The 27,896-nt window shown below is 36.6% G+C and overlaps 4 protein-coding genes and 1 non-coding gene across 8 annotated transcripts; 2 read left to right on the top strand and 3 right to left on the bottom strand.

The window, feature by feature from the left end:
- The first annotated feature begins 7,098 nt into the window (after positions 1 to 7,098).
- Positions 7,099 to 8,025, top strand: LOC141677640 (CASP-like protein 4B1). Its single transcript, XM_074483645.1, has 3 exons — positions 7,099 to 7,388; positions 7,558 to 7,693; positions 7,819 to 8,025. Exons 1-3 carry the CDS (start codon positions 7,099 to 7,101, stop codon positions 8,023 to 8,025), a joined length of 633 nt encoding a protein of 210 aa, XP_074339746.1.
- Positions 8,026 to 8,105: 80 nt separating this feature from the next.
- Positions 8,106 to 10,635, bottom strand: LOC141677114 (putative WRKY transcription factor 26). Of its 4 annotated transcripts, none has more exons than XM_074482870.1 (5): positions 10,098 to 10,635; positions 9,904 to 9,957; positions 9,034 to 9,644; positions 8,768 to 8,929; positions 8,106 to 8,667 (listed from the first exon to the last, which is right to left on the bottom strand). In XM_074482870.1, exons 1-5 carry the CDS (start codon positions 10,377 to 10,379, stop codon positions 8,241 to 8,243), a joined length of 1,536 nt encoding a protein of 511 aa, XP_074338971.1. In that variant the 5' UTR covers positions 10,380 to 10,635; the 3' UTR covers positions 8,106 to 8,240. The 4 variants fall into 4 exon arrangements, with proteins under 4 accessions (XP_074338971.1, XP_074338970.1, XP_074338973.1 ...); XM_074482869.1 differs by having other exon boundaries at positions 9,904 to 10,008; positions 10,098 to 10,633; XM_074482872.1 differs by having other exon boundaries at positions 9,034 to 9,437; positions 10,098 to 10,633.
- A 1,625-nt stretch (positions 10,636 to 12,260) lies between these two features.
- Positions 12,261 to 12,341, top strand: TRNAS-AGA (transfer RNA serine (anticodon AGA)). The gene has a single exon. It is a non-coding gene; the product is annotated as a tRNA-Ser (tRNA).
- A 1,521-nt stretch (positions 12,342 to 13,862) lies between these two features.
- On the bottom strand, positions 13,863 to 16,161 carry LOC141677113 (putative pentatricopeptide repeat-containing protein At3g08820). The gene has a single exon (XM_074482868.1). It carries the CDS (start codon positions 16,110 to 16,112, stop codon positions 14,064 to 14,066), a length of 2,049 nt encoding a protein of 682 aa, XP_074338969.1. The 5' UTR covers positions 16,113 to 16,161; the 3' UTR covers positions 13,863 to 14,063.
- A 1,283-nt stretch (positions 16,162 to 17,444) lies between these two features.
- LOC141677112 (protein SCAR2) lies at positions 17,445 to 26,296 on the bottom strand. Its single transcript, XM_074482867.1, has 9 exons — positions 25,893 to 26,296; positions 23,199 to 23,362; positions 22,703 to 22,826; positions 22,492 to 22,621; positions 22,081 to 22,142; positions 18,353 to 21,995; positions 18,188 to 18,271; positions 17,957 to 18,061; positions 17,445 to 17,854 (listed from the first exon to the last, which is right to left on the bottom strand). The coding sequence occupies exons 1-9, from the start codon at positions 26,045 to 26,047 to the stop codon at positions 17,804 to 17,806; spliced, it is 4,518 nt and encodes a 1,505-aa protein (XP_074338968.1). The 5' UTR covers positions 26,048 to 26,296; the 3' UTR covers positions 17,445 to 17,803.
- Between the last annotated feature and the right edge of the window lie 1,600 nt (positions 26,297 to 27,896).

The following is a 27,896-nucleotide window of genomic DNA, read 5'->3' as shown; positions in this document are numbered from 1 at the left end:
GGGGGGGATGCCCGACTTCCTCACATGTAACACGCTCAGAACCTCCAACAACTTTATTTCCAGCTTCATCTAAAAGCTCGATGGAAATAGTTTTTGACGAGGTCTTCTCTTCAACCCTCGGAGCGTCGACAGCCCCAGCCTTCGACTTCTTCACCAACATCATCATTGCCTTCTCCATTTCCACCAGCACTCCGCTTTCTAAAAACTTTTTCAGCGTACTCCCAGCAACTAAAAAAAAACCAACAACACATAAAAAAGTTACATCAACAAAATTGTATATGAAGCTATGAAACAAGTAAAAAAAAAGGAGAAAGAACGAAAAGGAAAGAAGATGACTTTGAAAGACAAATTATAAAGATCTTACGGTTTTGCTCTTCAAGGAACTTAAAATCCTTCAAATCATTATATGTAAAACAGGTCTTGATCCCTGAAACCCATCAAGATACTCATCGTCATATTTATCGAGACCATTTAGATACTCGACTGTCGACTGTGTCACCTTCCGACAGGGCCTTACAAACTCTAACTCCTTACCCCCGATGTAAACCCACTTGGGATGATACCCCGAATTAGAAGATTTAATACTAACAATCTTGGGACGCTTACTCTGGGTATCGAAGTAAACCTGACCGTTATGATATCGAATACAATAAATTGAAAAAAATAGTTTTACTGAAGGAATCCTATCTTTCTCACTACACAAAGCGATAAAACCAGTAATCTGAGCTACAGAGTTAGGCGACAACTGAGCAACCCCACACCCAATAGCCTCGTACATCGCTAAGTGGAAGGGGTGCATCGGAAGTCGAAGACCATATTCAAACATAATTAAAGGGATCCCGTGCATAATAAATTCGGGCATCACCCACATACGCTCGTCGGGGGTCGGGACGCGTAACTTGTACCCGTTCTTTAAATCAACCCAAGACTCTAATTTCGCCATTTTTAACCGATGATTAGAAAAGTGACTTATATAGTCAAGACTACTTCCCCCAGGAAACTCAAGACGACCAATTTCCAAACTCTCACGAAGAACTCTCTCTCTGAACTCTAAGGTACGAGGGCTGAGTGGCGGAGATACCTTAGACGCTACCTCGACGCCCGAGAAAAATTCGACTTCGTTCATAAAGTTGAAAGATTTACACGAGTTTAAGTTAGGAATTTCTAGATTATCTAAATTTATAACAGATTCTTTGTCTCCTTCGTCTAGAGGACGTTTCTCAGGATTTCGAAAAGGATTAGAAGAAGAAGAATCGGGATCAGCCATGGATTCCAAAGAAAACAGTCAAGAACACGCTCAGACAATCAAGATTTGGAGATGAAGAATGCAATTTAGAAATCTGAAACAGCTACGTCAAAAACCTAAGTAAAATAAAACAGTTAAGATTAGAAAAACTTACAGAGGAGGTGGCAAAGCCCGAAGAGAGGATTGGTCCCTTTAAAATAAGCACTGTAGCATCCGCTTGATAAAAGAGAAGGAAGATGAAGAGTTTTTTCATATTTAAATCATCACATTCCTTTCTCACCCACATGCATAATTATGCAGGAATAGTAATAATAATAATAATAATAATAATAAATATAAAAAATAATATATATATATATATATAATAATAAGCTAAAAATTTTAACTTTATTTCTTTTTTATTTACTTCTTATTTTTTGCAGGTCATAAATAGATGCCGCAACAGCAAATCTAAAGATATTGCAACAATATTCGCGGGGGATGAATGTTGGGCCCCATAATAGGGAAATAAGTAAAGATATTAGATAGAACTAGAACATAAGAGTTTCTAGATAAATAGCCCAATAAGGGCCCATCTGTAAGGGAAAAGGCCCAATAAGGGCCCATCTGTAAGGGAAAAGGCCCAATTAGGGATCCCTATAAATAGAGCATATTTGTCCTACTTGTTGTAAATTGTTGGAAAAAATAGTATCAATAAAGAGTATTGTTCCTCATTTAAATATGATTCAATATTAGGATCATCATCATATTTTATCAAAAATGGAAATTGGGACTTGGAAAAGCTTTATTCTGTCGTTTCAGCACATATTGTTCGTGAGATCTCTTTGATCCCTATTAGTCAAACTGGAGCTCCTGATAAGCTTGTCTGGAATCATTACATTAATGGTTTATACACTGTCAATTTTGGATACTATGTTGCATGCAAATTATTACGGAATCCGATAGTGCCTGCTTCTTCTTCATCCTCTTCTGGTGAGTGTACTGATTTCTGGAAACTAATTTGGCAAATTTCAGCTCCTCGAAAAATCAAATTATTTATGTGGCGCATTTATAATAATGTCATTACTACATTTTCAAATCTTTTTAATCAAATATGTGCACGATCTCCGGCTTGTCAGATATGTTTTCAAGAGTCTGAAACTACAGAACATATGTTATTTGGATGCACTTGGACAACTCCAGTTTGGTTGGCATGTCCCCTTTCTCTACGATCATCGTTGGACAGCTCCACAACTGTATGTTCTTTGCTTCATTCTATTATTACTTAAGTTCCTTCAAAGAAAATTGCTCTAGATATTTTGGCATCTTTTGCTTTTACCAGCTGGGAAATTTGAAAATCTAGAAACACACACATTTTCGAAAATATTCCAATCAATCTCACCCATACTCATAATCTGAGTCATTCATTTTCTTAAGAGTTTGCATCACTTTTTTGCCATCCTTCTATTGATCCTTCTATTCTTGGAATCTTTATTGATAGTCATGGCAGCTTAGTCAAAGCCTCTTCTCCCCTACATGTCGAGCTTCTTGCTATTCATGGAGCTTGCAACCTTGCTTATCGGAGGAACTTTCATTCGACCTTCATTGAATCAGACTCACTTATAGCCGTTTCACTTGCTTTCTCGGAAAAACCTCCTCTTTGGCATGTTAATACAATTGTTAAAGATATTTGAGTTTTTGCAACTAAGCTTAATTTGAAGTTTCATTTTATTCCTAAACTATGTAATGCAACCACTCATTGGATAGCTAAAAAGCTTATTCTTATGAGTTTTTATTAAACTTGACTTATTGTTTTCAAGTGAACTTTTCTCTTTGATGAGGTATGATATGTTTTAATATATTAGTTTATCTGGTTGGTTTCTCCAATCTTTTATAACGTAAAAAAACAAAGACCTGCGATTAGGGCTGTTCACGCACCGATTCGAGCCGAGTTTTGATCGAACAGAGTCGAACTTTTTTTTTTTCTGACGAACCGAGCCGAGCCGAGCCGGGTTGAGCTTTCTTATCGAACAAAAATTGTGTTCGAGATTGAGCTCGTTTAGAAAAAAATCAGGTCATCCGCTATTTGACTATGAAAATAACTTATCAAATATTTTTTTTTGAAACTTTGGTTATATCACTAATATATATATATATATATATATATATATATAAATATAAACTTGACATCCATACGGTTGAATCGATGAAAAATATTTTTAAAAATTCGAAACACCAATTCATGACTAAAAATATTAAGGATATATTATAATTTTTCGAGTTTTAACGAGCGAGTTCGAGCCGAGCTCGAGCCGAACAAGCTCTTAACGAGTCAAGTTCAAACTTGTCTGCGAATAACTCTGTTCGTGAACAGCCCCACCTGCCTGCTATATGTATGATTGCCGAATCCCAATCAATAGAAGACAAATTTGGAAGTACTAATCGTTGCATGTGAATAAACAATATCAATCACAATAAATGTGCCGTAACAGACAGACAGCCTAAGGGCGTCCGCTTGGAGACAATTACAGTTGAAAACATAAAGCTCACCTATTCGTTATAACCCACGACCACAACTATATAGTAAATCTTACAATCATTCAACATTTATTTGTTTAATAATAATCTGTCCTTGGTGTTTACACATATCGCAGCTGGTTCTTAAGAAATCACAACATGAACTTATCTTGTTTTTTACAGTATATTGTATCCTCCTACATTGTCATTGTCTGATCTTGCTTTCTTGCCTACACTTCAATCCTATATAAACTACTCCTCGACCACATTGAATTTTAATCACAAATGGCGAATACCGAAGAACATTCTCCTGAAAACACCGAAAGACTGTCTCCATCAGCTCCACCCCTCCCTCCGGCAGCCCCTATCGGTGTTGAGGAGGGCCAAACACCTACCGCAGATGTTGAACAGGGCCAAACACCTAGTGCAACGGTTGTCGAGATGACTAAGATCACGAAAAGCTGGAAAAGAGAGGATTTTTATAAAAACCGTTCACTGGAGTTGCGCGTATTGGGATTGTTGTTTTCTTTCCTTGCTCTCATTATCATGGCAACTAATAAACATGATGGCGATAAATTTACTAAATATGAAGAGTACAGGTTTGTTGTACAGTAGGAGAAAAATTTGCGATCACTTGGTTCTTAATGTTCTCATTTTCAGAATATGCTATTTTGTATATTCATCAATTAAATTTAGTATATGATATTTTATTTATCCTTTGTAGCTATCTGTTGGCAATAGCAGTCATATCAACAATTTATACTGGAGGCCAAGTTTATCTACAAGTTCATGACATTTTGACAGGGGTACAAACATTCTCGCACAAGAATATGGCTTTCTGCAACTTTATTGGTGATCAGGTAATTTTTTTTTTAAAATCTTGGCAACCCAACTAATGTGAACATGAACATTGAGTAGTAGAAGTTGTCGCGTAAATCTTGGAACCAACTAAAATGACGGTCTTCCAACTAAATAGTGTTTTTGTGAAGTGCAGATTGTTGCCTACTTGTTGATTTCAGCAGGATCAGCGGCAGTGCCAATGACAAACAGACTCAGAGAAGTAGAAGACATATTTTCAGATTACTCGGCATCAAGCAATTTGTTTACAGATTCCTCAGCAGCATCCATAGCCATGGCATTTTTGGCATTCTTCGTCCTTGCACTGTCTGCTCTTGTTTCTGGATATAAGCTTTTAAACCAGTCTTATGTCTAATACTACACCAATTCCATTCTTTTGTACTAGTAATATTGTACTTGTGAAGTACATGTGCTTAGTTTTGCATTAATTTGATTTGTATGATGATACACTGGACACTTAAGAGACTGAGAACTGTGATGTCTCCTAAGTTTGTTGCACAGAATAATACTATTAACTTGTTTGAGTTGCTTCTACTCTGAAGTTCAAGTTGTGAATATGTAATCGCATGCACAATGAAAGGAACTCGAGGTTTGAAGTACACGCTTCTTATGGATTAGTGGTGTTCACCCTACACTGTTTTTGCCTCCAGTGATTCGAATGAATAAACAATTTATGTTTTATACTACACGAAACAAGTGTTGTCTTTACACTATTATGATAAACTGCTCTCAAGTAATTTCCTACCTATTTAGCCCAAAAAAGAGTTGAAAAAGGTATCATTATCAGGTTCCTCCTTGGCTGCAGGCTGCAGCAAATTGCCTGTTTGTCTGTTGTGCTCGGTTAGTGTAGGAATTTGTCGAATTTACAAACCTTGATATTGTTGGAAAATGTGGGTATTGAGCCCCATATTGTCAAGTCATTTTGAGCCGTTCTTAGTGGGTGACGTTTGGAGTATGTTCTCCTCCGTGAGAGCTTTCCGAGGCACTTTGAAACACTCAAAATGGTTAAGGGATGAATGAGATGTGATCATCTAAAGTTGGACTCTTAAAGGTGAAAATGTTGTAAATAAACTTGTATTCCACGTTGAAATGGAAAAGGGGTTTCTATTGTTTTATATAGCATAACACTTTAGTAGTGTCTTAAAGTGTTATTAAGGTGTTGCTCCATCTCCTAGGTGCGCGCGTAGGGGGTGCAAATTGTGAAATTTCGATCGGTAATCATCCGAGGCTTGCGAAGCCTTCGGGCTTGCGTGCGATGTGCGGACACGAATGCAGCAGAAAATTTTTCTGGCCTGCTCGGTGATAGTTTTTTGCTCTCTTCTAGCTCGCTGGAAGTGCTATTTATATAACGACACATATCCTTCTCTCTCAGCGTGCGATGTGCGGACACGAATGCAGCAGAAAATTTTTCTGGCCTGCTCGGTGATAGTTTTTTGCTCTCTTCTAGCTCGCTGGAAGTGCTATTTATATAACGACACATATCCTTCTCTCTCTGGGTGATAGTTTCTTACTCTCTTCTAGCTCGCTGAAGGTGTTGTTTGTATAACGACATCGTCTTCTCGGCTCGCACATAGCGTGCCCGAATAATCACGGACTAGTTTTGCTAATTTTATTTCCAGTGGGCTTGGGCTCAAATAATTATTCCATTTTCGATACGGATAATTTGATTCAATTACGGATTTGATTTATTAATTAACGCGTTTAATAAATTGTAAAGAGTAGCGCACAAGTATATCGTTATAGGGATTATGGTAAATAATCTCTTACGGTACCACACAAAGCCGTCTTTAAACATAAACCCTATCCTTCTCTCTCTGCTCGGTGATAGTTTTTTGCTCTCTTCTAGCTCGCTGAAAGTGCTATTTATATAACGACACATATCCTTCTCTCTCTGCTCAGTGATAGTTTCTTACTCTCTTCTAGCTCGCCGAAGGTGTTGTTTGTATAACGACACCGTCTTCTCGGCTCGCAGATATGGTGAGAGGCGAAATAGCTTTAAGGAGATAGTTCATTTCAACTGGATTCGAGAACTCTCTCATATCCTTATCTCTTTCGTTTATTTTCTGTTTTTCACAGTTATACTCGCGCACTGTTATTCGCACACATTGTTTTAATTGCATGTATTGATAGCAGATTGTGTTAACACTATGCATGCTCATTATCTGAAAGAAAAGTGTCGATTCAACACAAAGACAGACAGCCTAAGGGGATCCGCTTGGAGACAATTATAGTTGACAGTTGGAGTAACTTTCTAAGATTATTCGTTCAAACCCACGACAAGAATCATGTAGTAAATCTTACAAACATTAAACATTTGTATTTATACATATTGCAGCTGGTTCATAAGAAATCACAACATACATTTATCTTGTTTTTCACAGTAATGTACAGTATATTGTATCACCCAACATTGTCAGTATCTGAGCTTTGTTTGCTTGGCCTAAACACAGTCCTATATAAACTACTCTTGTACCGCATTGAATTTTAACTACAAACAAATGGCGAATACTGAAGAACATTCCTCTGAAAACACCGAAACACTGCCTCCACCAGCCCCTCCTGTTGAGCAGCACCAAACACCTAGTGCAGATGTTGAGCAGGGCCAAACACCTACTGCAACGGTTGTTAAGATGACTAAGATTACGAAAAGCTGGAAAAGAGAGGATTTGTATAAAAATGGTTCACTGGCATTGCGCGCAATGGGATTGTTGTTTTCTTTCCTTGCTCTCATTATCATGGCTACTAATAAACATTATGGCGACAACTTTACTAAATATGAAGAGTACAGGTTCGTTTAGTCCTGTTATAATGGGAATTCGCGTTGTGTAACTTCTAGAATGCAACATGAGAATTTTTGGCGATCACTTGGTTCTTACAGTTCTCATTTTTAGAATATGCTATTTTATATATTCATCAATTAAATTTAGCGGTTGATAAATTTTTGTTATCCTTTGTAGCTATCTGTTGGCAATAGCAGTTATATCAGCAATTTATACAGGAGGCCAAGTTTATCTACAAGTTCATGAGATTTTGACAGGGGTACAAACGTTTTCGCGCAAGAATATGGTTTTCTTCAACTTCATTGGTGATCAGGTTATTTTTTTTAAATCTTGACAACCTAAATAATTTGAAAATGAACGTTAGGTAACAGATGTTGTCGCGTAAATTTTGGAACCTAAAACGATGATCTTGTTCATTGATGTTTTTGTGAAGTGCAGATTGTTGCATACCTGTTGATTTCAGCAGGATCAGCGGCAGCGCCAGTGACAGACAGTGATAGAGAAAGAGAAAATAGTTCATTTGAACCAAGAAGTTTTACAGATTCCGCGGCAGCAGCCATAGCCATGACATTTTTGGCATTCTTCGCCCTTGCACTGTCTGCCCTTGTTTCTGGATATAAGCTTTCAAACCGTTCTTATATCTAATACTACACGAATTCCATTCCTTTATACTAGTTATATGTGTTTCTGGACTAGTGTTGTTCACAGTTTTTGCCTTCAAGTGATTCTAAAGAATAAACAAATTATGTTTTATACTACACGAAACAAGTGTTGTCTTTACATTATTATGAAAAACTTTATGCTATTATCTATACCAATGTCATCTTTCTTAAACAGCTCTCAAGCAATTTCCTACATTTTTAGCCCAAAAAAGAGTTGAAAAAGGTATCATTATCAGGTTCTTCCTTGGCTGCAGCAAATTGCCCGTTTGTCTGTTGTGCTCGGTTAGTGTAGGAATTTGTAGAATTTACAAACCTTGATAAGCCATAAGTTCCCTGACCTTGCAACATCTCCAAGGTGAATGGTGCTTGACCATTAGTCATTGGTGCCCTTGTATTCTCAAGAATATTAGTGTAGTTCGTTGTTGGCCTCACAACCGTGGGAGCATTGGCTGTAGTGGCATCAGATGAAGGTCTACTTACATGGTAACTGCCACTGCCTCGTGGTGCAGGGACATCATGGTTGTGCTTCCCTTCGTAAGTAGTGATCACTGCTCTCAGATCATGAGATGCACGTTCAACATGCTTTCTTACCGGACATCCCACATATGTGCATTTGTAGTAGCTTCTGTAGATTGTACACGAATGCAGATATTAATAACCAAAACTTGATAATATTACTGTCAAAAACTATACATGTGCATGTAACTGATAAATATATGCTTTACCTCGGATTTGGATTGCCTTTAACTACTTTCTGTCCATATTTCCTCCACCTAAAGCCATCATCAAGTATATCTATGTCACTTGTGGTTTGAACAACAATTCTTGGTTCTCGAACAGTCCGACTGCCAAGAGCTGAACTTGCCTCGTTTTCATAATCACCCTTCCTATATTTGAAAAAGAAACAGAAAATTAAACAATTTCCAGTTCATAGGATTATTAGTATAAAAGTGAGTGAAGAGAACTATTATAAGCGAAAATATATGCATACCATCTCTTAGCTTCAGGCTCATTAGCATTATCCTCTCCTGATTTACTTTGCGATCCTTGTTCAATGTCATCCTCACCAAACGAAGTTGAAGAATTTTCCGGGGTTGTAAGATGCTCTACATAGCCATTGTCAAGTTGTTGGGCTAAAATATCCGAGTTGCTGCCAGAAGGTTTCTGGTAAGATCTTGAAAGCTTTGAAGACTGAGGTTTCGGGTGGCTGTGATTGCCCTTATATACAATTTCAGTTATGTGTCCATCCAGAGTCGTTTCAACCTTTTTCTTCGTAGGACAATTTGGAACTGTACACTTGAAATAGCTACGAGGATTTTCAGTTCCTTTCACTTGCTTTTGTCCATACTTTCGCCAGTTATATCCATCGTCTAATTTTCTTTGATCTCTACCAGGCTGAGACGATTGAGTATAGTAAGTTTGATTAGAAGGTCGCGATGCAGAATTATTCTGCGGATTAGTCTGGACTATAGACAATTCTGGTGAATATCTCTCAACTACTCCTAGTTCTGGTTTCACACTTCCTGTAATCGATGAAAAATCATATTCTTCAGTTGAATTTTTCATATTCCATTCATTCTGTTGCCTTTTCATTGATTCTTCCTGTTCAAGTCATGGTTTTGATCACAGAATTAATCATATAGACATGTGAAAAAATCGTTAAATTTATTATCTGTCAAACAAATTAAGCCTAGACCGGGATCAACATGATATAATTATTTTACCACTAGGCTATCGCATCATCCTAATAGTCGCGTACTTTATTTTAAATAAATAGTTAAGTAGGTGGTGCAAAGCTGTTCAAGATACATAAATATATTATTGACATAATGCAAATTTAGAGATAAGATCAATTATGTACCATTGAGTTTCTTGCTTGAGTTGGGAAAGAGACATTTGAATAGTTTCCATTACCCTGCATCAAAACTTGTCCATCAAACTTCACATTTGTTGAAGAGGACATGAACTACACAAACAAAACATGATCAAACTATATTAAAATCCATAAAAAAGACAATAAAAAGAAAGACCATTAAAAGTACAAGCAAAACTTACATTAGAAGTGGAAGCTTGGATTGGAGAGTCCAGGAAAGAGAGAAAAGATGAAGGAGAAAGAGTAGTTGGAGAAAAGGGTAGTGAAGAACTATGAAAAGTGGACTTGGGCTTGGAGTTTTGATGTTCAAAGCCCCAGTTACTACCAAAATCATTACTCTCTGGTTGACCAAGAAGATCACTGAATGAAGAGTTCATGAACTGGGCTGAAAATGAAAAGTCTGGTTGTGCAGTATCAGAGTTTGTAGTGTTCATGTTCCCTCCAAATGAAGAAGAAGAATCCATCTATGTTTAATATATTTTCGATATCAGCTCCTGAGCGGAATTATACTGAGTACGTTTGGTTTGGTTACGGAGAGTTTAAAGAGTGGATTTGTTTTGAGGGGGTGTTGTAGGATTTGTATAAGAAGATATCAGTACAACTCTGTGCTGAGAAGCCTGTGATAAAGGAACAAAATGGAGATGAGGGGAGTTTGACCATGGAAGATATTTGAAAAGTCAAAGATGTGGCATTGACTGGCTCCTTGTGGCGGCTGGTTCTACAAAGAAAATTAAAAATTTGTCTCACAACTATATCCCCACATACATAAATGCATCAGAGAAATAAGAACCTTGCAGTTAACTTGCTTGTTCGTTAGTATATGATGATCTCATTTTCTGTAAAATTAATGATCTCATTTGGCTGCTAAAATTTTCACAGTGCAGTAACTTTTTGTTTTTGCTAATTAATTACCCACGTCAGAGTCAAACTCTAGTAGCCTCATTTTGGCTGAGAATATTAACATAGTACTCTCTCTGTTCCCCTCAATTTTTTATATTGGGAACGGGGTTCGACAAGCACTTTAATACTCTTATTAAATGTAGTTTTATATTTATTTTTTAATTTTTTTTCTTCTAAATAAAAATATGATGTTAAAATTTTAATACAAAAAAGAAAATTTTAAAAATAAATTATAGAAATATATTTTATAGTTACCTTAAAATGCGTGTCAAACATGTGAAAAAAACTGTAAAGAAATGAGAGGGACGGAGATAGTATTGTTAAATTCGACAAGTGATTATGTTCACAATTGTATTTTTATTGTTTGAAGCACTGAATATTTTTTGAAAAGAATTATTCATTTGACGAGATTATTAATTGATTATTAGAAATAACGGTTTTACTGCAGTAGTAAGTAATGACAATCTATATAACTCATTCATTTTTGCAATCATGCAAGTTCTATTTGACTCTGTGCTGATAGTAATAAATTACATCTGTGTTAAATGAATGTAGTCAATACTTGTTACACAAGATTGCATCAATTAGATTATGCGCACTAATATCATTTCACTGAGTCATTCTGGTAATATATTAATATCCTGTACATACATAAACTTTATGGTTAATCCAGTGCCTAATCAAGACTTGTAAAGCTAAGTAGCAACTGTCATTTCTGCTAAGAAATAAAAAATTTATAGAGAATCTTTTGTAATTATATTCTTTGACTTCTAGAGGATGACTTGGTATCTCTCAGGACTTTGAAAAGTAGTATTGACTTTTGCTTACATCATCCCCATATGGAAAGACTAGCTAGAGCCTAGAAAGGCCAAGGGACCCCTGACTCATATATACATAATAGGTTATTTTTCCATTCTAGAACAAATCTAGAAAGAACTTTCTGAAGACTGCCTTTTTGTTTCTAGTCCTCTTCTTGCTAAACAGGGTGATAATAAGATACTAAGAATATGAAATGAAAAAGTTAGTTACTTCCCTGAAATACATTATCATCTGCTTCATTGCTACACAGGTGCTGCTAAAATACCATGGCTGATATTTAAGCACCTGCACACGAGGAATCAGCGGTGTACTTTGCAGATGATGATGTACATTACGTTTCCGCAGAAGGAATCTGTGGAAAGAACATAAAAATCGCAAACAGTTACCTATTACCGGAGAACTGAGAAGTGAACTTAAAATTTTGATTTCCTAAACTTCAGTTGTAAAAGAGGGTAAGGTGAAGAAGCTGCACTCTATCTAACTATCATTAATCCTTTCAGTGCACGAACATCCATATTGATAATTTAACAAATGGACAGTGAATGAAAGATCCAAGTGAGGAAAACATACTGTCCACAGTCCACACATTGAAACTGTATCATTTTGGAGTGTATAATGACATCAATGTGGTCGTGCCGGAGTGGTTATCGGGCATGACTAGAAATCATGTGGGTTCGCCCGCGCAGGTTCGAATCCTGCCGACCACGCTTTTTGCATTTTCATTTTATATAGAACTGCAACTCCATAGTTTGCCCAAGGCCATAGATATATAAATCTTCAATCATACTCAACAATGCAAGATCAAATTTTTTCCTAATATATTCTTCATTTTCTCAACTAAACAATTTACTTAATAACCACTTTACACTTTTCTAATTGATCACCACATTTACAACTGATCCCCAAAAGAAACTAGGATATTTAAACTTCTAATAACATTTCAGTTATTGCACATATTGTTGTTCTAAAGAAGGAAACATAAGAAATAATGAAAAATCTACAAAAACCCACAAAAGAAAAGAGAGAGGACCTTTTTGGCATCCAAGGGAATACGGAACACCACTACCATTGCAGTACATCTGGCAACCAAGATATGAAAGATAAATCCCCTGCTTTTCCCTCCTCAAGTGTTTCTTGAACCACTTGCTTGCTTCACACAATCCAAGATAACCAGTGGCAGCGGTTACTTTTCCTGTCACCACTACCTCTATCCTCTATCAAGAGTTCTGGCCACTTCAATCAACCGTTGGTTATACTTCTTTGCAGGTATTTCGATTTAGATAAGCTTGCAAATAAGCTAGTACATAGTTTTACTGGTACAAGAGACGGGACATTAATGGGACTGGCACATATATAGCCTCATGCTTAGATGAGAACTGTGAGTATACTACATATAAGATACATAAATACATGAAGTAGTATTAGAATACTTGGTGTGAGGAACAATGTATTCAATATATATGTGATCTAAGGGTCTAACATTAAAGTGGTCTACACTGAACACAACTCTATATGTCTATATTTTTTTCATGTTTTATATACAACATCAGGCTTTCAATTTAGTGATACTACCACACATTGATAGGAGAGATATAACCTTGATATTTACTTTGTCAAAAATTGTTCAATAATCCTTAAGGTTTTCAAGTCCTCCGGGTACATTTAAAGGGTTAAATATTTTGTCAATATATTTAGACTCACATTTGTACAATTTCAGAATTAGGAATGAAATTAGGAGGGACATTATTAACTTTATACTATTTTCAGGGAAATATCCATCAATTATATCCAATCCAATAAAAATTAGAACTAAATCTTTCCAATTTAAGAATGTATTCATATTTTTGCTTCATGCTCATTTTTATCACATATGACATAGCATACCTCATCAATCATCATAAATGATCTATGCACTACACTCTCATACCATAACATGCCTAGATGCTTATAAAACGGAAAGTACGGAACAAAAGAATGCGCACATAATAAATAAAATTATAAACTCCATTAGATTCTTTTATCATTCTGTGGTTAGCAAATAAATTAGTACCTAATGTGGGGAATTCTACACATCAACAGTAACTCAAAAATTGATCATGTGAAACACTTATAATTTAACACATGCAAAGGTAACATTTTAGTATATTAATAAAGAGTTGCATTTCGAAATTAAACAAAATGAATACAACAATTGAAAGGTAACTATTTACTATTAATATAGGCCCCTGTGTGATTCAAAATAGTGCCTTGTGTAGTTACAATTAATTAACAGCCATAAATTATAAAACGAATTAAAGAACTTGGAAAGACTGTGAATGCACCACGTAATCAGTGGCATACCTATGATGGAAAAACGCAAGGCATAATTAATCCAAACAGCATGCACCATTAGAAGATAAATGTGTCTAATGGTGGATTTATCCCTTTCATCACCAATAATCGTTGCATGAACATGAACCATTAGTGAAACAATGGAAACGGTTAGTATCCCTGACAATTATCTCCCTATTGGTAATTTTTGAGATGAGCTTGATGGCAGCATGACAATCACCACATACTCGAAGATTTTTCACTATTCGAATCACCTCATTAGGTTTAGTACTGATCAACCCAAATGCAAGGGCCAACTTTTCACTATGACAACCAAGTAAATGTGCTTTCTCCTCCTCTTCAATATCAAAGAGCACAAACTCTGTTGTTGGAATGTAACCAGCTGCTTTTAATTCCTCGGTTATATCATCAAGTTTAGCATAGATCTTCTCTGACAAGGGATGAGACGTATCTCCCACAAGAAACTCGTGAACGGTTCCATCAACTTCAATCCAGCTATATGCTGGTATTTTTTGGATACCTCTCTCTTTCATAGTTGATCTAATCTTTACCGCATCATCCCATTTATGATTAGCTGAGAAAATGTTGGACAAGAGAACATAATTTCCAGAGTTCCAAGGTTCCAACTCAACTAGCTTCTTTAGAACCTCTTCAGCCAACTGGGTGTCCCGGTGTAGCCTGCATCCGTTCAACAAGCCTCCCCAAACTATGGCATTTGCTTCCATTGGCATATTCTTGATCAACTGATGGGCTTCCTTCAACAAACCAGCCCGGCCTAAAAGATCAACTATGCACCCATAATGCTCAATTGTAGGAGTCAGAGAATAAACATCACTAATGCTGTAAAAGTAATTGCGTCCCTCGTCAACAAGACCAGCATGAGTACACCCACAAAGCAGGGCCATAAAAGTGTTCCCATCAGGGCGTATTCCAAATTTCTCCATCTGTGCAAAGAGACTGAATGCAGCTTTAACATGACCATTCATTGCAAGCCCGGTTATTATAGCATTCCAAACAACACGATCTTTCTCCTTCATCCCCTTAAAGATGTCCCATGCTAAATCCAGTTTCCCACATTTTGCGTACATGTCAATCAGCGCAGTACCCATTACAGGGTTAGTCAAAAACTCATTTTTATCAATTAAGCTACTAGCCCAAACCCCTAATTCAAGCGCTCCTAACCTTGCACAAGCAGAAAGAACCCCAACCATTGCATAACAGTCAGGCTTTATATTCTCCTTCTGCATTGCATAAAAAATATCCAACGCTTCTTTAGGAAGACCATTCGACGCATATCCCTGAATCATGGCACTCCACGACACTATATCCTTCTCCAGCATCCCATCAAAAACTCCACGAGCAGCCTCCATATTCCCACTTTTAGCATACATATCTACCAACGACGTACCAACAAAAACATTCCTTTCCATACCAATATCAGCCACATATCGATGAATCCAAACCCCCGTATCAACATCACCTAACTGAGTACAAGCCGATAAGACCCTTACAAGCGTATAACTATCCGGCCTCAAATTCATCTCCAACAAACCCCTAAACATATCAATAGCTTCCTTAAACTTCTTAATACCAATATACCCACTAATTATCGCAGTCCAACAAACGACATTTTTATCGAAAATATCCTCAAACACCTTATGTGCATCCCCTAAAAACCCACATCTCGAATACAAACAAACCATCCCAGTCTTAACAAAAACATCACAATCAAACCCACATTTCACAACAAGACTATGAACCTCTAATCCCAATTTATAATCCGAAAGCCTCGAACACGCCTTAAGAACAAAAGGCAGTGTAAAATTGTTGGGCAAAAAGCTCTGTTTTCGCATCGAAACGAAGAGCTGAAGAGCCTCATCAAAACAATTCTTGGACACAAAACCTTGGATCATGGTGTTCCAAAGAAAGACATTGGGATCATGGGTTTGATTAAAGACAAGACGAGCATAAGATTGGTTTGAAAATGAGAAAGTGGATTTCAAGAACATGTTGATAAGGTAGTTGTCTTGGTCAAGACCAAAACGGAGGAGACGGGTGTGAACATGTTTGAGATGTCTGAAAGAACTGAAACCTCGTATTAAAGTGTGTTTGATTTCGGATGATATTGAAATTGTTGGAGCTGTCATGTCTTTCCCGCGCTAAATTGTTCAAACGGTTTAACTGTAACCACCAAGATAAAAATGTACAGGTTTTAAAGATTGAAAGTCCCTCCGGTCTTGCAGTAAAAAAAATTGACTTGTGGTCACTGCAGTAAAAAAATAATTCAGTTAGAAGTGTAACCCTAAAAGTTAAACATTAAAAGCAGGTTTAGAAAATTAAGCCGGGTTAGAGTGAATAATTACATATACATCAATTACATCAATTACGTGGTAGGTGTAAATTTAGTCAAAATTTGGTCAACTTAATCGGTTTAAAGTGAAAATGAACGTGTATTTAGGAATTGTAGGGATATTACGTTAACATTCAGTGCGATCGATTATCGTGTTGTCATGAAAATTAACTTGTATTTAGGAATTGAAGGGTTGTCATGAAAATGAACATGTATATAGAAATTAAAGGGAAATTACGTTAACCTTCGGTACGATCAATTATTGTGTTGTCATCCATTAATCATACGATTTTTTGTTTTACGTCCCGTAAATCTTCCTCAACCTGGTCGGGGCAGAGTAGTAGAGCAAGTACAAGTATTAATAGCCTAACAGAAAAACGTTCCTCGTCATTAATATGTTTGCTCACGGCAATTGTGGACTCTTGAGAGAATTGATGACTGCATCTTTGATGCACTGCTAGTACTAGTCCATCTGAGAATTCTTAATTGGATAGTTGTAAATAGCGCCAGGGCTATGGAACAAAGGATTATCTCGGACCTACGCTGAGGTATTATATTGATAGTGATTTTAAAATCTCGCAGAACAGGATGTGATACGATGAGATCGAATGCAATAGAAACAAAGACGGGAAGGGATTACCTACTTTTACCGGCCAGGATGATAAAAAGCTTAACACCTCTTATTTATTTTTCAATATGAAAAAGAAATAAATGAGAAATCAAAAAGGTCGTCTTATTCAAAACCCCAATTATGACATCCCTCCTCTCCTACTTCACACCTCGGAATGCACCGTTCCGTTCTTACAAATAAAACGACGCTTTCACATCTTCTTAACCCGAAATGGCTGGGATCGGTTGATTTTTCATCCATAATCAAATTTTACCGAAATAATCATGTTTTTAGAATTTTTATCGATCATCAATATTTTTTTAGTATAGTAAACAGATTTGACGGAGTCAATTATGGATTGGATATCAAACTGACAAACCGGGTCTACTTGATTATTTGTGAGCCTCTTTTGATATTAACGCCTTATCAGTAGAAATTGAATTCGTTCGATTCAAATTCGCATTTCGCATCACCAGACCAGATAAGCATATTGATCAACACCTAATTCTTGTACTCTGATAAGATAATCACTTTATATTATCAAATATAAACAGAAGTATCGATAATATTCTGCAAAAATATACACAAGAGGTATGTAATGCGCTTATACGCTGGACGTTGTCTGCATGTTACATATCCAGACCACTTGAGAGGTGGATTAGGCAGGACTAACTAGAAGAAACTAGATTCTGTATAGTCTATCTATACATGTATGTGGCAGACAAAAAAAATGCTTCGTAGTACAGGTAACAATCATCTAGTATAAAAGAATTATATCCGCATCCGGTTCATGGATGTCATCCCCTTGTGTAGTAACTGAATATCCGAGAAGAATATTTGCAGAACACAGTGCAAGACAACTCATCTGAGCACAAAATTTATGAATCACTCCAACTATCTTCATCATCCTCATCGCTATCAGCCAATGCCTATATTAAAATTTTCCGTTTTCATTATTCCAGAACAAGTAAAACAAACACAATTTGGAGAGAGAAACGGAAGAGGATCAACAGTGTGGAGAAAAGGGAAACCTGGCGAATAGCGTTTGCTTTTTCTAAAATGGCTGCAAATCTCAAATTTGTTTTAGGAGCTTGAATGCTAGGCCTAGTCACTACTGCAGGTTTCAAGTTGAAGGACTGGGAACACAAAGATCAATTATGATCATTTTCAAATATGAACGTGATGAAGACAACTAAAAGAAGAAATTACAGGATTTCTTTTTTTTTTTGATAAGTGAAACTACAGAATTTCATAACTAGTACCTTGGTGCGTATTTGCTGTAAAAGACTATCTCTATCTTCTCCCTTCGGTACCTCCGGCCGAGGTCGTTCCTTCACCTTCTTCAACTACATATAGTTCCATAATATTAGGAAAAAAAAGATTTTATAGTAATGCAGTTTTCTAAATTACCGGAAAACAATAATTACCATGCTTCTGTCATGAGCAGCAACAGCATCAATGAGAGGGGTACGAGGTCGCTGAAGTTTCATTGGTCGTTTCTCATTCAGTGTTCTATCTTCAAGATCTGGATACAAAGAATTACTTGTTGATGATACAGCTTCACCTTGTGAAGTTGTAGAATCATTATTAAGATGTTCATCTGCTAATGTTGATTGTGCCACATGTGTGTCAGGAAACTTTATCAGCCTTATTTCCGATCTTAAGGAAGTGCTCTCAGGTTCTAGACATATTTCCGATTGCATTTGACTTATTGGATAACTAGGCACGGATCCAGAGAAACATGAAGCGTCGACAGTAGTTTCTGTTGGTGAAGACGAAAAAAAACTCGACTGCGTAATTCCTGCTTCTCCAGCACGCATTTCATGATCAGAGTTCTCATTAACCGTAGAAGACACTGTTACGCATAGGTCCATGTTAGATGTTCTATCAGAAGTTGGTATGTTCCTGCTTCCATCATTAGAGATGAGTGGCATTTGCATGGACAATTGATCAGACTGTGCCGCATTTTCTAGCAAGTTCTGAGAAAGATGTTGATGGTTCTCATCTTTGACAGCAGGAGGTTGCAAAACTGGCACCGGAGATAGCATATCATCCGTACTCACTGGAGAACCCTTTTGAGTATCATTACTGGTTTTCAACGGAAACATTGGTGGAAACATGCCAAAGGTATTTTGCGACGAGTCCCTATCTGAAGGAAGGAAAGCATTTTGCTGAGTCCTCCCTATCCTCCACTGGACTGGAGGTAGAGGTGGGAGAGGAGGCATTTCAGCCAAATCAATTTGAGGTACTGCAGGAATCAGGGGATAGCCTGAACAGATTTCAGTTGATTCATCGCTGGCATGTGCAGAGCTGCCAACTCCATGGCTGTCTGGTAAAATTTCTGACTTGATTGCTTCAGTTGAAGAGGGAATCAATGATGAGTCCGGAGAAGTAATAACATTTTCTCCACGATCCATATTATGTAAAGGCAACTTAGATGACAGCCTATAATTTGCTACATCATCAGACAGAGACTCCATGCCAAAGCTATCAGCCTGCATGTTCACCTGAATTACAGGCGTGCTTTCTACAACACAGGGTTCAGAATTCTCTTCGACGCTTCCTTCATCTATATGATCTAAACAGCGCGGTTGTTCTGACTGAGTCCCCCTGGGATTTGTTTCATCCAGTTGCAGGTGTTCGAGATCAATCTGATCAGTCTGTAGGGTGAGCTTTGGTTCAGAATCTGTCTTTGCCTCGGGATAGTGATGGGTTGAAAGCAATGATTCACCAGAATGCTCATGAAGTTCACTATACACGGAAGATACTGGTTCTGTATGTTGGAGACTGTATGTTGAAGACGATGAGAGCGCATGAGCTTCAACAGGTTGTAAACTTGACTCAGGAACATAACTAAACATTTCAGTTTCAGAATGATCACTGAAGGCTGTCTCACATTGGACAGAGTCTAACTCAGAGTTGGACACAATTTCCTGATTAACCATTGCTGTCTGCTTATCTGATTCAGTCTGTGGAAAAAATTCTTCACAGATTTCAAATCCATACTGATCTGGACTCTGTACACAGGGGAATTCTTCTGCCGTCAGATTTTTGTCATGTGTTGAATCAACTTTTTCGGCATCACTATCATGATTTGCAACAATGCCTTCTACGATAATGTTTTCTGTTTGATCATTTTCAGTTTGTTTTTCATCAATAAGCGATTCAGGAGCTGTAGTATTCAGGGAGCCCAAAGAAATTGCAAGCCCAATAGTTTCGCTTCCAATCAAATTCAAATTGGAGGAAATTTCACCTACCTCAACATCATGCTCTTTGCTTGGAACTGGAACACTGGTGAAAGATCTAGGGCTTTCAGAGTCCATGTAACTAGAATTCTTATTAACTGCAGTAGTTTCACTTTCCATCAAACCAGTGCTGCAGGTAATTATACCAATCTCACCGCTGTCCATTTTAGGTAGAACCCTATCAGATATTTTTTCCTCTTCATGATAGGTATCAACATCAAGACCAATAGTAATTGGAGGTATATCTGTGCACTCTGCTCTCTGTTGCTCCTCAGTTGAAGAATTACTAAAACTATCTGATTGTAATTTAGAGTCAAAAGTTATCTCTTTAGCTGAAGGAAAGGCATTATCTACAGAATCGATGGCATCAGGCTGCAGAACTGTGTAGCTTGTTTCAGAGTCCAAAGAGGATGGAACAGAAGGTTCAACTTCTGCTTGTGAAATAGCTGTATGCGGCAGACTAATTTGAGTATCTTCTAATTTTTCAACGCAACTATCTTGTTCATGTTCTGCTGCGAGCAGATTATCCAATGAATTTTCATCGCCATACTTTTTGGGAATTACCTCATGAATGTTTTCAGAAATATTGACTGAAGCAATAGAAAGATCACCCGAACTATCATTAAACTTTTCCGGAATATGGTCTTCAGCAGGTGCTATCTCTACAGGTGGTTCGTCAACTTTTGTTTGTGAAGTAATACTAGAGTGTCTGGATATCCAGGGTATATTATTGCCCCGAGTCCTGCTATTTTCTTCAGTCTTGATGGTTCTGGTATCGAATTCATCATGGTTAGACCATATCTCAACCATCTGTGGTCCCCTTAATGTGCCTCTAGCCAAACTTTTTCCTTCCTCAAGAGGTATATGTGTCGAGGATGAATCTGAATGACGCAAACTAGAACACGGTTCTCCAGATTCAGACTCATAACTTGGAATTCCGGGTACCACATTAGATGTATAATCGGAAACATCACCTTTTGGAGGTTGATAAGCCTCAGACACTGAAAGCTCCTCACTCGAAGAAACCTTTTCCTCTGCCATAACAACCGAATCAGATTCACAAACTTTAGTAGACTTTGACTCTTTAGCTACAACATCAACATCTACTGGCATATTTTTAGATCCAGTGCTTCCGGTGTCAGAATAAGAAAAACTAGATGATCCTTTTTTAACTGAATCATTCCTATCTTCTGACGCGCTCGAGTTCCTTGCTGACTGAGAATCTGAAAATTGACTTTGAATCAAGTCATCATTTACATCAAAATCTGTCCCCTGCTTTTCCCTATCCACCAAGCCAATATCATTTTTGGTTCTGTATTCAGTGTCTGTTTCAATTTCTGTCTCCATGGTAGCAAGGGCATCCATGTATTTGTCTACCTCACTCGCAACGTCATCCGACTGGTAACCATTTTCATTTACATCTTTTCTGCTTTCGCCATTAATTGCTATCTCTTTTTCATCTTCTATCTGAAGAGAATATTCTCTGGTACCCGAGGAAAATTCCATATCACCGAGACCCTCACCAACCTCATTCGAAAATGGTTTCACTAGAGACCTTCCGTCACTCGTTGATTCTCTAAGAAAACTCGCTGCACTGTCAGCTTCACTAGTAGTTTTCAATGGCAACTCCAGAGGTGAGGAACCATAGGCAATTTCATGAACAACTTTGTCTTCAGGTAAAGACGCGTTTATAAACTTATCCATAAAACTTTTCCCAGTTACTGAGCCAAATGGATATTTGTTCAATCCCCGCTTCAATTTCACAAGACGTGCAGGGTCAGTGATGGCATCCTCAACACGATCCTCCAAAAGTAAATGCTGGAGTCTGCAGTATTATATTGCAAATAGCTTAATCAGGAATCCTACAGAAAACACGGATACCACGATAAATTTGGAATGAAAAATCCTACTTGGCGTGAGATGCTGGTAAGACCTCTGGGGTTCCAACATTCCTCCAGCGTGAAGATTTCTTCTGCTACCACAAAGTAGACCATTAAGGATTATATAAATAACAAAACATAGAATGTATACACAAAATTATATGGTTTATGAAATTAAAAAACACATGAATGTGTATTGTGTGGGCCTATTCAAAGTAAAATGATAGATTCACCCGATTAAATGCTGTCAACATGGAAAAGAAAAATAAAAAAAAATCACTTATGTTTGAATGCAGATAATAATTTTGGCAATACATAACAAGATTCTATGGATCCTAAAAAGTGTAGACATCAGCATTGATATGTGTGCGATCTTTGTTTTTGCTATCGACCCCAAAATAGTGGAAACAAAGATCATCATGAGCTGTTTTTGAAGTATACCTTGGATTTACGAGATCTTTTTTCCTTGTGAACTTCTGCACTTGACAGCCCATACGATGATGGTTCCACTTTAAAGAATGATGGATCTGTGTACCGCTTTAAACATGCTCCAGCTCCAGCAACATCAAATCTATTATAGAACAGATTGTTTTACATGAACTCCGCCGCATAAGTAATATTTCGTATAAACAAAAAAAATGACTGGGCATACTTGTCAAGAAGAAACAATCGGGGAGGACCACGGCATTCTTCATAAGAATCCATGATAAATCGTGGTAAGTCTCCCCCAGTGATCAGATTCTGGTTCGTTTGCAGACTAGGATGCCAATTGGTACCTGAAAAAAATAATTATCCAGACTTAATTGTTATTAAATTTTTTGTCCCAATTATACCATTTCCAATCTACAGAATATTACCACAGACATGGTGATCAACAATGTAGGTACCAACAGCCAATCCCTGGCAGCTAGCATTAAGCCATCCAGTGCATGAAAATGAATGTAAAATTGTTTTTTTTTTGCTTAACAATAATTTATATAGATAAATAGCACAGGATTTACCTGCCGATAGGACAACCACTAGAAAAAATTTACAACCATAGTCTCCTGAAACAAATCTACTACTAAATAGGCTGCTAATAAATTGAAAAATGCAGCATTGACCTCACAGCAGGGCAATTGTACTAAGAGAATAGGTGAAATCAAAACCTGCATTTGAGAAGAAAACTGAGGGACTCGTTTGTGATAGACATGCCTTCTCGATTAGAGGGACCTCTGCCTCAAGCTGCTTTACACGAACTATTAGACCATGGCCCCTGGTCGCTGTTGCCATCACTTCTTCATGCAAATCGTGGAATATCTCAGCAGCGAATCTGTGGCATGCAAGTAACAAGTATTATGTGCAATTCTTTCATGAAAGCATGTATATATAGAACTAAAATGAATTACGTTTATTCCTTAACAAAGAAAAGAGCTATTTTATCATGTCTTTTATTTACTTTTTGTAATATAAGTTTTATTGCAGAAGGAAGTCAAACTATTGGAGTAAACGACCTAATAGTTTTCCGGCCAATACCACATGTAGATACAACACATTTTAAGTTCAATAGAAGCTCACTTTTTAACAATCACAAAATATAATATGTTAAATAAATAATAATCCTAAAAGTTCACAAGTAACACTAAAGAAAATTTCAGCAACTCCCCGGTTTTTTAAAAAAAGGAGAAAATCTAAGTGATAGGGAGGAGAAGGAGAAAAATTGTCATGTTCTCGATCAAATTTTAACAACAACCCTTCTAATACAATTAGCCCTACTTAACTCGAAACATAACATGCCATAAAAACTTTCCATGGTGTACCTAAGGTCTGTCTTATGTATTACATACTGTCCCTTTCGTGAAATGATAATAGAAGTATCATATTGCTTTTAGAAGACAAATTCAAAATACAAATACCTTCTCCTACAATAAAAGTAATCCCTCCGTCCCCTTTTCCTTGTCCAATTTCAAAAAAAAAAAATTGTCAATTGATACATGTCATTCTCTTACTTCAAAACAAACATAAGTGTAAGTTTCCAAAACAATCCCTTTTATGTACTATGTCCAAGGTTGAGCTCTTCTAAACTTAGTTGTATCCTCATTTTCAGTCTATAATAAGGGTGCATATTGAATAAGATTGTCAAACTCACATATTTTTAATGTGTATTATTTTCGAAAGAGACATGTAAAAGGGGACCGAGGGACTATGTAACTACAAAAATGTGTGAATATTAGCATTAGATTGTTTAATTTTCTGCAACATATCAGGTCTGTCACATTGAAGTTTACGAACAAAGTATACAAGTAAATTTGCTATATCTTAATTAAATATAATATGCTTCGTCACTTTGCTACACGAGTTTGAGCTCAATCTTAATTTTATAATATTTCAAGCAATCTCTTAATGTTGGGATATCCTTGGTATTTTCAGTCTAGATGTGAGAATCTACTGCCTGGATTGCAGGAAAATCAAAGCAAGATGAATTTTCAATATGTACTCCTCTGTCTTTACATTTACCGACTCAGATCAGTCTACGGAGTAAAATGACCGATAAGGCAACAAGGAAGGAAAAAAGAAACTCGCTGGGTAGCTGCTAATACATCTAAGATTTAACCCTGACAAACACGAACTGACCAAATTAAGAATGATCTTATCATGACTGCATTTTTGCTTGACTTTAGTGACAAATATGACCAGTTTTAGATAAAAGGCCAAATAAAAATTTGTTTTCATAAAAGAATGACCTGATTTCACAACCAGCAGTTTTATAGCATTAATCACTCGTTCTCACAACTAGTTTCTTGTAAAAACATTTATAGCAAATGTATAGAAATAATTTACCCGTAGGAAACATGAAATAATTGTGCATATATTATACCTCCATGCAGGGCAGTCTCACCCAACAATTATATCAGTGCCATCTACTCAATCCATATCTCAATTAATTTACATTTAGGTCCACTAACAATTAAATGCACCCATTGATCATCAAAATCACTTATCCAGTTAAAAAAATTCATGTCTTGAATCTTAAATCCTATTTGGGCAACTGGCCAACTACCTCCAATAAACCAAAAAAAACACTATCATTATCGACCAAGTCAAGTCAACTAAAAAATGCAGTCTATTCCAACGCCTAAATTTCCATCAAGGATCAGCTATTCACCTTCACTTTGAAGTTATAATTTGGTTAGATATTTGTGAAGCCGGTGTAATTAAAAGCAGAAAAGTTAAAACAAAGAGTAATTGTCGAATCATGGTATAGCCGAATGAAAGGCATCCTAAATTACATTAATCATGGTTGATCCCTAAAAATTATTGAGAGTACAATCAATCAATCATCCAAATTCAAAGCTCTTAAAATGGTGGAACAAATGGCAATTCATAATTGTAATTTGTAACATACATGTAAAGGGTAGTGAGAGAGAGAGGACAGAGGGGGAGAGAGTGGGGGGAGGGAGAGAGAGAAAAGGGGAGAGAGAGAGAGAGAGAAAAGGAGAGGGAGACTTAAGACAGGGGGGAGAGGGAGAGAGTACAGAGGGGGGAGAGAGAGAGAGAGTGGGAGGGAGAGAGAGAGAGTGGGAGGGAGAGAGAGAGAAGGAGAGAGAGACTTGAGACAGGGGAGAGAGAGACTTGAGACAGGGGAGAGAGAGGGAGGGAGGGAGGGAGAGAGAGGGAGGGAGGGAGGGAGAGAGAGAGAGGGAGGGAGAGAGAGGGGGAGAGAGAGAGACGGGAGAGAGAGATGGGAGAGAGATGGGAGAGAGAGAGAGAGAGTGGGAGAGAGAGAGATGGGAGAGAGAGAGAGAGATGGGAGAGAGAGAGATGGGGGAGAGAGAGAGATGGGGGAGAGAGAGAGTACTAACTCAGCAAGGTCGCCCAATTGACGGAGAAGGCCAACAAGACCAGCCATAGAAACAGCTTCAAGCAAAGCTTCTGGATCATTATCATCAGCAGCTCCATAAAGCTCCGGATCAGCCAGGCTGTACTCGTTTCGTATCTCATATCTACTCATCGGCATTTTCCACAAAACCCTAACAAACTTCACTCAATTCTCTACTACTACAACTACTACATTTACCAGCAGCACCACTAGCTAAATATAGACACACGATTATAAACGTATAATTTGAGAAGAATTCGAAGATTTGGGGAAAGAGTTAAATCGTTATTTACACAAAGTGACAGAAAAGTCAGCTGCGACGACGACGAGACAGACAGGACAGGACAGGACTAAATTTTTCGATTGTAATAACCAAATTAATAATGTTAGGAAATGAGCGGCGCAGATCAGAATTATAGCCCCTTGTGCTGGGCCATTTCAAAGATTTTTCAAATAAATTTATGATTATTGTTTATTAACTTAATTCATTATTTTTTTTGCCAAGATTAACTTAATTCATTAATTATTAATTACTCCTCACTTCCCAATTTATCTGTCTTATTTAATTTTTTGTGTTCAAATTAATCAGATTTAGATCGAAAATTTCAGATAATATATAGTCGGAAAAAATTATATCATTAGAAAATACATGTAATTTACTTTAATACATATTTTTCAGTTTTTTAAAATAATGAAAAATTGATGTATTATTTACGGTTAAAGTTGGGACATCAATTTGGCCTTAAAAATTCTAACAAAACAGATAAATAGTGACGAAGGAAATATGTACTTACCATTTATTCACATTCTCGTAATTTTTTTATCATTGTCCAATTCAATAATTTTGTCACTTTATTTTGATATTTTTACATTTTTAGTACGCGACACGAGTGAACACCAACACGAAAGTGCACAAACGATACTAAATTTTTTGTATTTAGAGTACATGACGATACGTGAAATAAACATTTTCATATTTAAATATTAATATTTAAATAAATACATTTTAATTTATTAATATTTATTTAATTTTAGCATATGGACATACAAGATACGAAGAACATGAAACGAAAATACACGATCCGAACCAAAAAAATTGAGAAGGCTAAGATAAATGGACACTGATGACGTCATTATTATTATTAATAATATTAAGTAGTGTTGTTAAAACAGGAACAGTGACATCTCAGAACTTGTAGTCCCGTGAATTTGGACGCTTATATTTGTGGGTTTTATATTCATAATCTGATGTTCTTGGCTCCAGCTAGTAAATATATATGTATCACTATCACATGTTTATAAAATAGAATACAAGAATAAAAGAGCAATTCAAAAGACATGTCACAGCTTGGAATATAAAAGACAAATGGTTTGGGCACGTAGGACAAGAAATATAATAAAATAATATTACTTTTGTTAAGATAGCGGGATGAGAAAGAAATAAAAATATAGTTGGTTTGGGCACGTAGGACAAGAAATATAATAAAATAATATTATTTTTGTTAAGATATCGGGATGAGAAAGAAATAAAAATATAATTTAGCGAAAAAAGTATAATATTGGTTAAAATGGCGGAATCATTCAATATTTAATAAATAAAGTGAGTGTAGTGAGAGAAAATAGTGGATGTAGTTCATTTTTATATTATAAAATTTTTACTATTTTTGGTAAGTTTAAAATGTATAGAAATGAATGGGACATCAAAAAAAAATGTATAGAAATGAATGAAACAGAGGGAGTAGTATTCTTTTTTATTTGCCGAAATAGTATTAGTAGTAGTATTCTGGTGGATGGAAAAAGATGAAACTTTGTATAGGCATAGCTATTAATGATTGATACTTGGCTTAGAAGTTTTGATAATTGTATTAGTAGTAATTTGATTCTTAAAGTATCTGGGTGTAGTAGTGCCTTACATTTCTCAGATTTTGTTGTTTTTTTAAACTAGTGTTAGTGATGAGCTTGCCTTCCATCACAACCGTTTCCATTA

This window comes from Apium graveolens, chromosome 8 (assembly GCF_009905375.1).
Source record: "Apium graveolens cultivar Ventura chromosome 8, ASM990537v1, whole genome shotgun sequence".
Taxonomy (NCBI): domain Eukaryota; kingdom Viridiplantae; phylum Streptophyta; class Magnoliopsida; order Apiales; family Apiaceae; genus Apium; species Apium graveolens.
The sequence above is the reverse complement of the archived record's forward strand: the minus strand, read 5'-3'. Positions and strand labels throughout refer to the sequence as shown.

Coding starts and splice junctions, on each gene's coding strand:
- LOC141677113 (XM_074482868.1), bottom strand. CDS start 16,112: ATGACAGCTCCAACAATTTCAATATCATCCGAAATCAAACACACTTTA.
- LOC141677114 (XM_074482869.1), bottom strand. CDS start 10,379: ATGGATTCTTCTTCTTCATTTGGAGGGAACATGAACACTACAAACTCT. Junction 10,009..10,097: donor TCCAAGCTTCCACTTCTAAT/GTAAGTTTTGCT, acceptor TTGTTTGTGTAG/TTCATGTCCTCTTCAACAAA. Junction 9,645..9,903: donor CTCAAGCAAGAAACTCAATG/GTACATAATTGA, acceptor TGACTTGAACAG/GAAGAATCAATGAAAAGGCA.
- LOC141677112 (XM_074482867.1), bottom strand. CDS start 26,047: ATGCCGATGAGTAGATATGAGATACGAAACGAGTACAGCCTGGCTGAT. Junction 22,827..23,198: donor AGTTTTCTTCTCAAATGCAG/GTTTTGATTTCA, acceptor TATTTTTTTCAG/GTACCAATTGGCATCCTAGT. Junction 22,622..22,702: donor CGATTGTTTCTTCTTGACAA/GTATGCCCAGTC, acceptor GTTCTATAATAG/ATTTGATGTTGCTGGAGCTG.
- LOC141677640 (XM_074483645.1), top strand. CDS start 7,099: ATGGCGAATACTGAAGAACATTCCTCTGAAAACACCGAAACACTGCCT. Junction 7,389..7,557: donor ACTAAATATGAAGAGTACAG/GTTCGTTTAGTC, acceptor TATCCTTTGTAG/CTATCTGTTGGCAATAGCAG. Junction 7,694..7,818: donor TCAACTTCATTGGTGATCAG/GTTATTTTTTTT, acceptor TGTGAAGTGCAG/ATTGTTGCATACCTGTTGAT.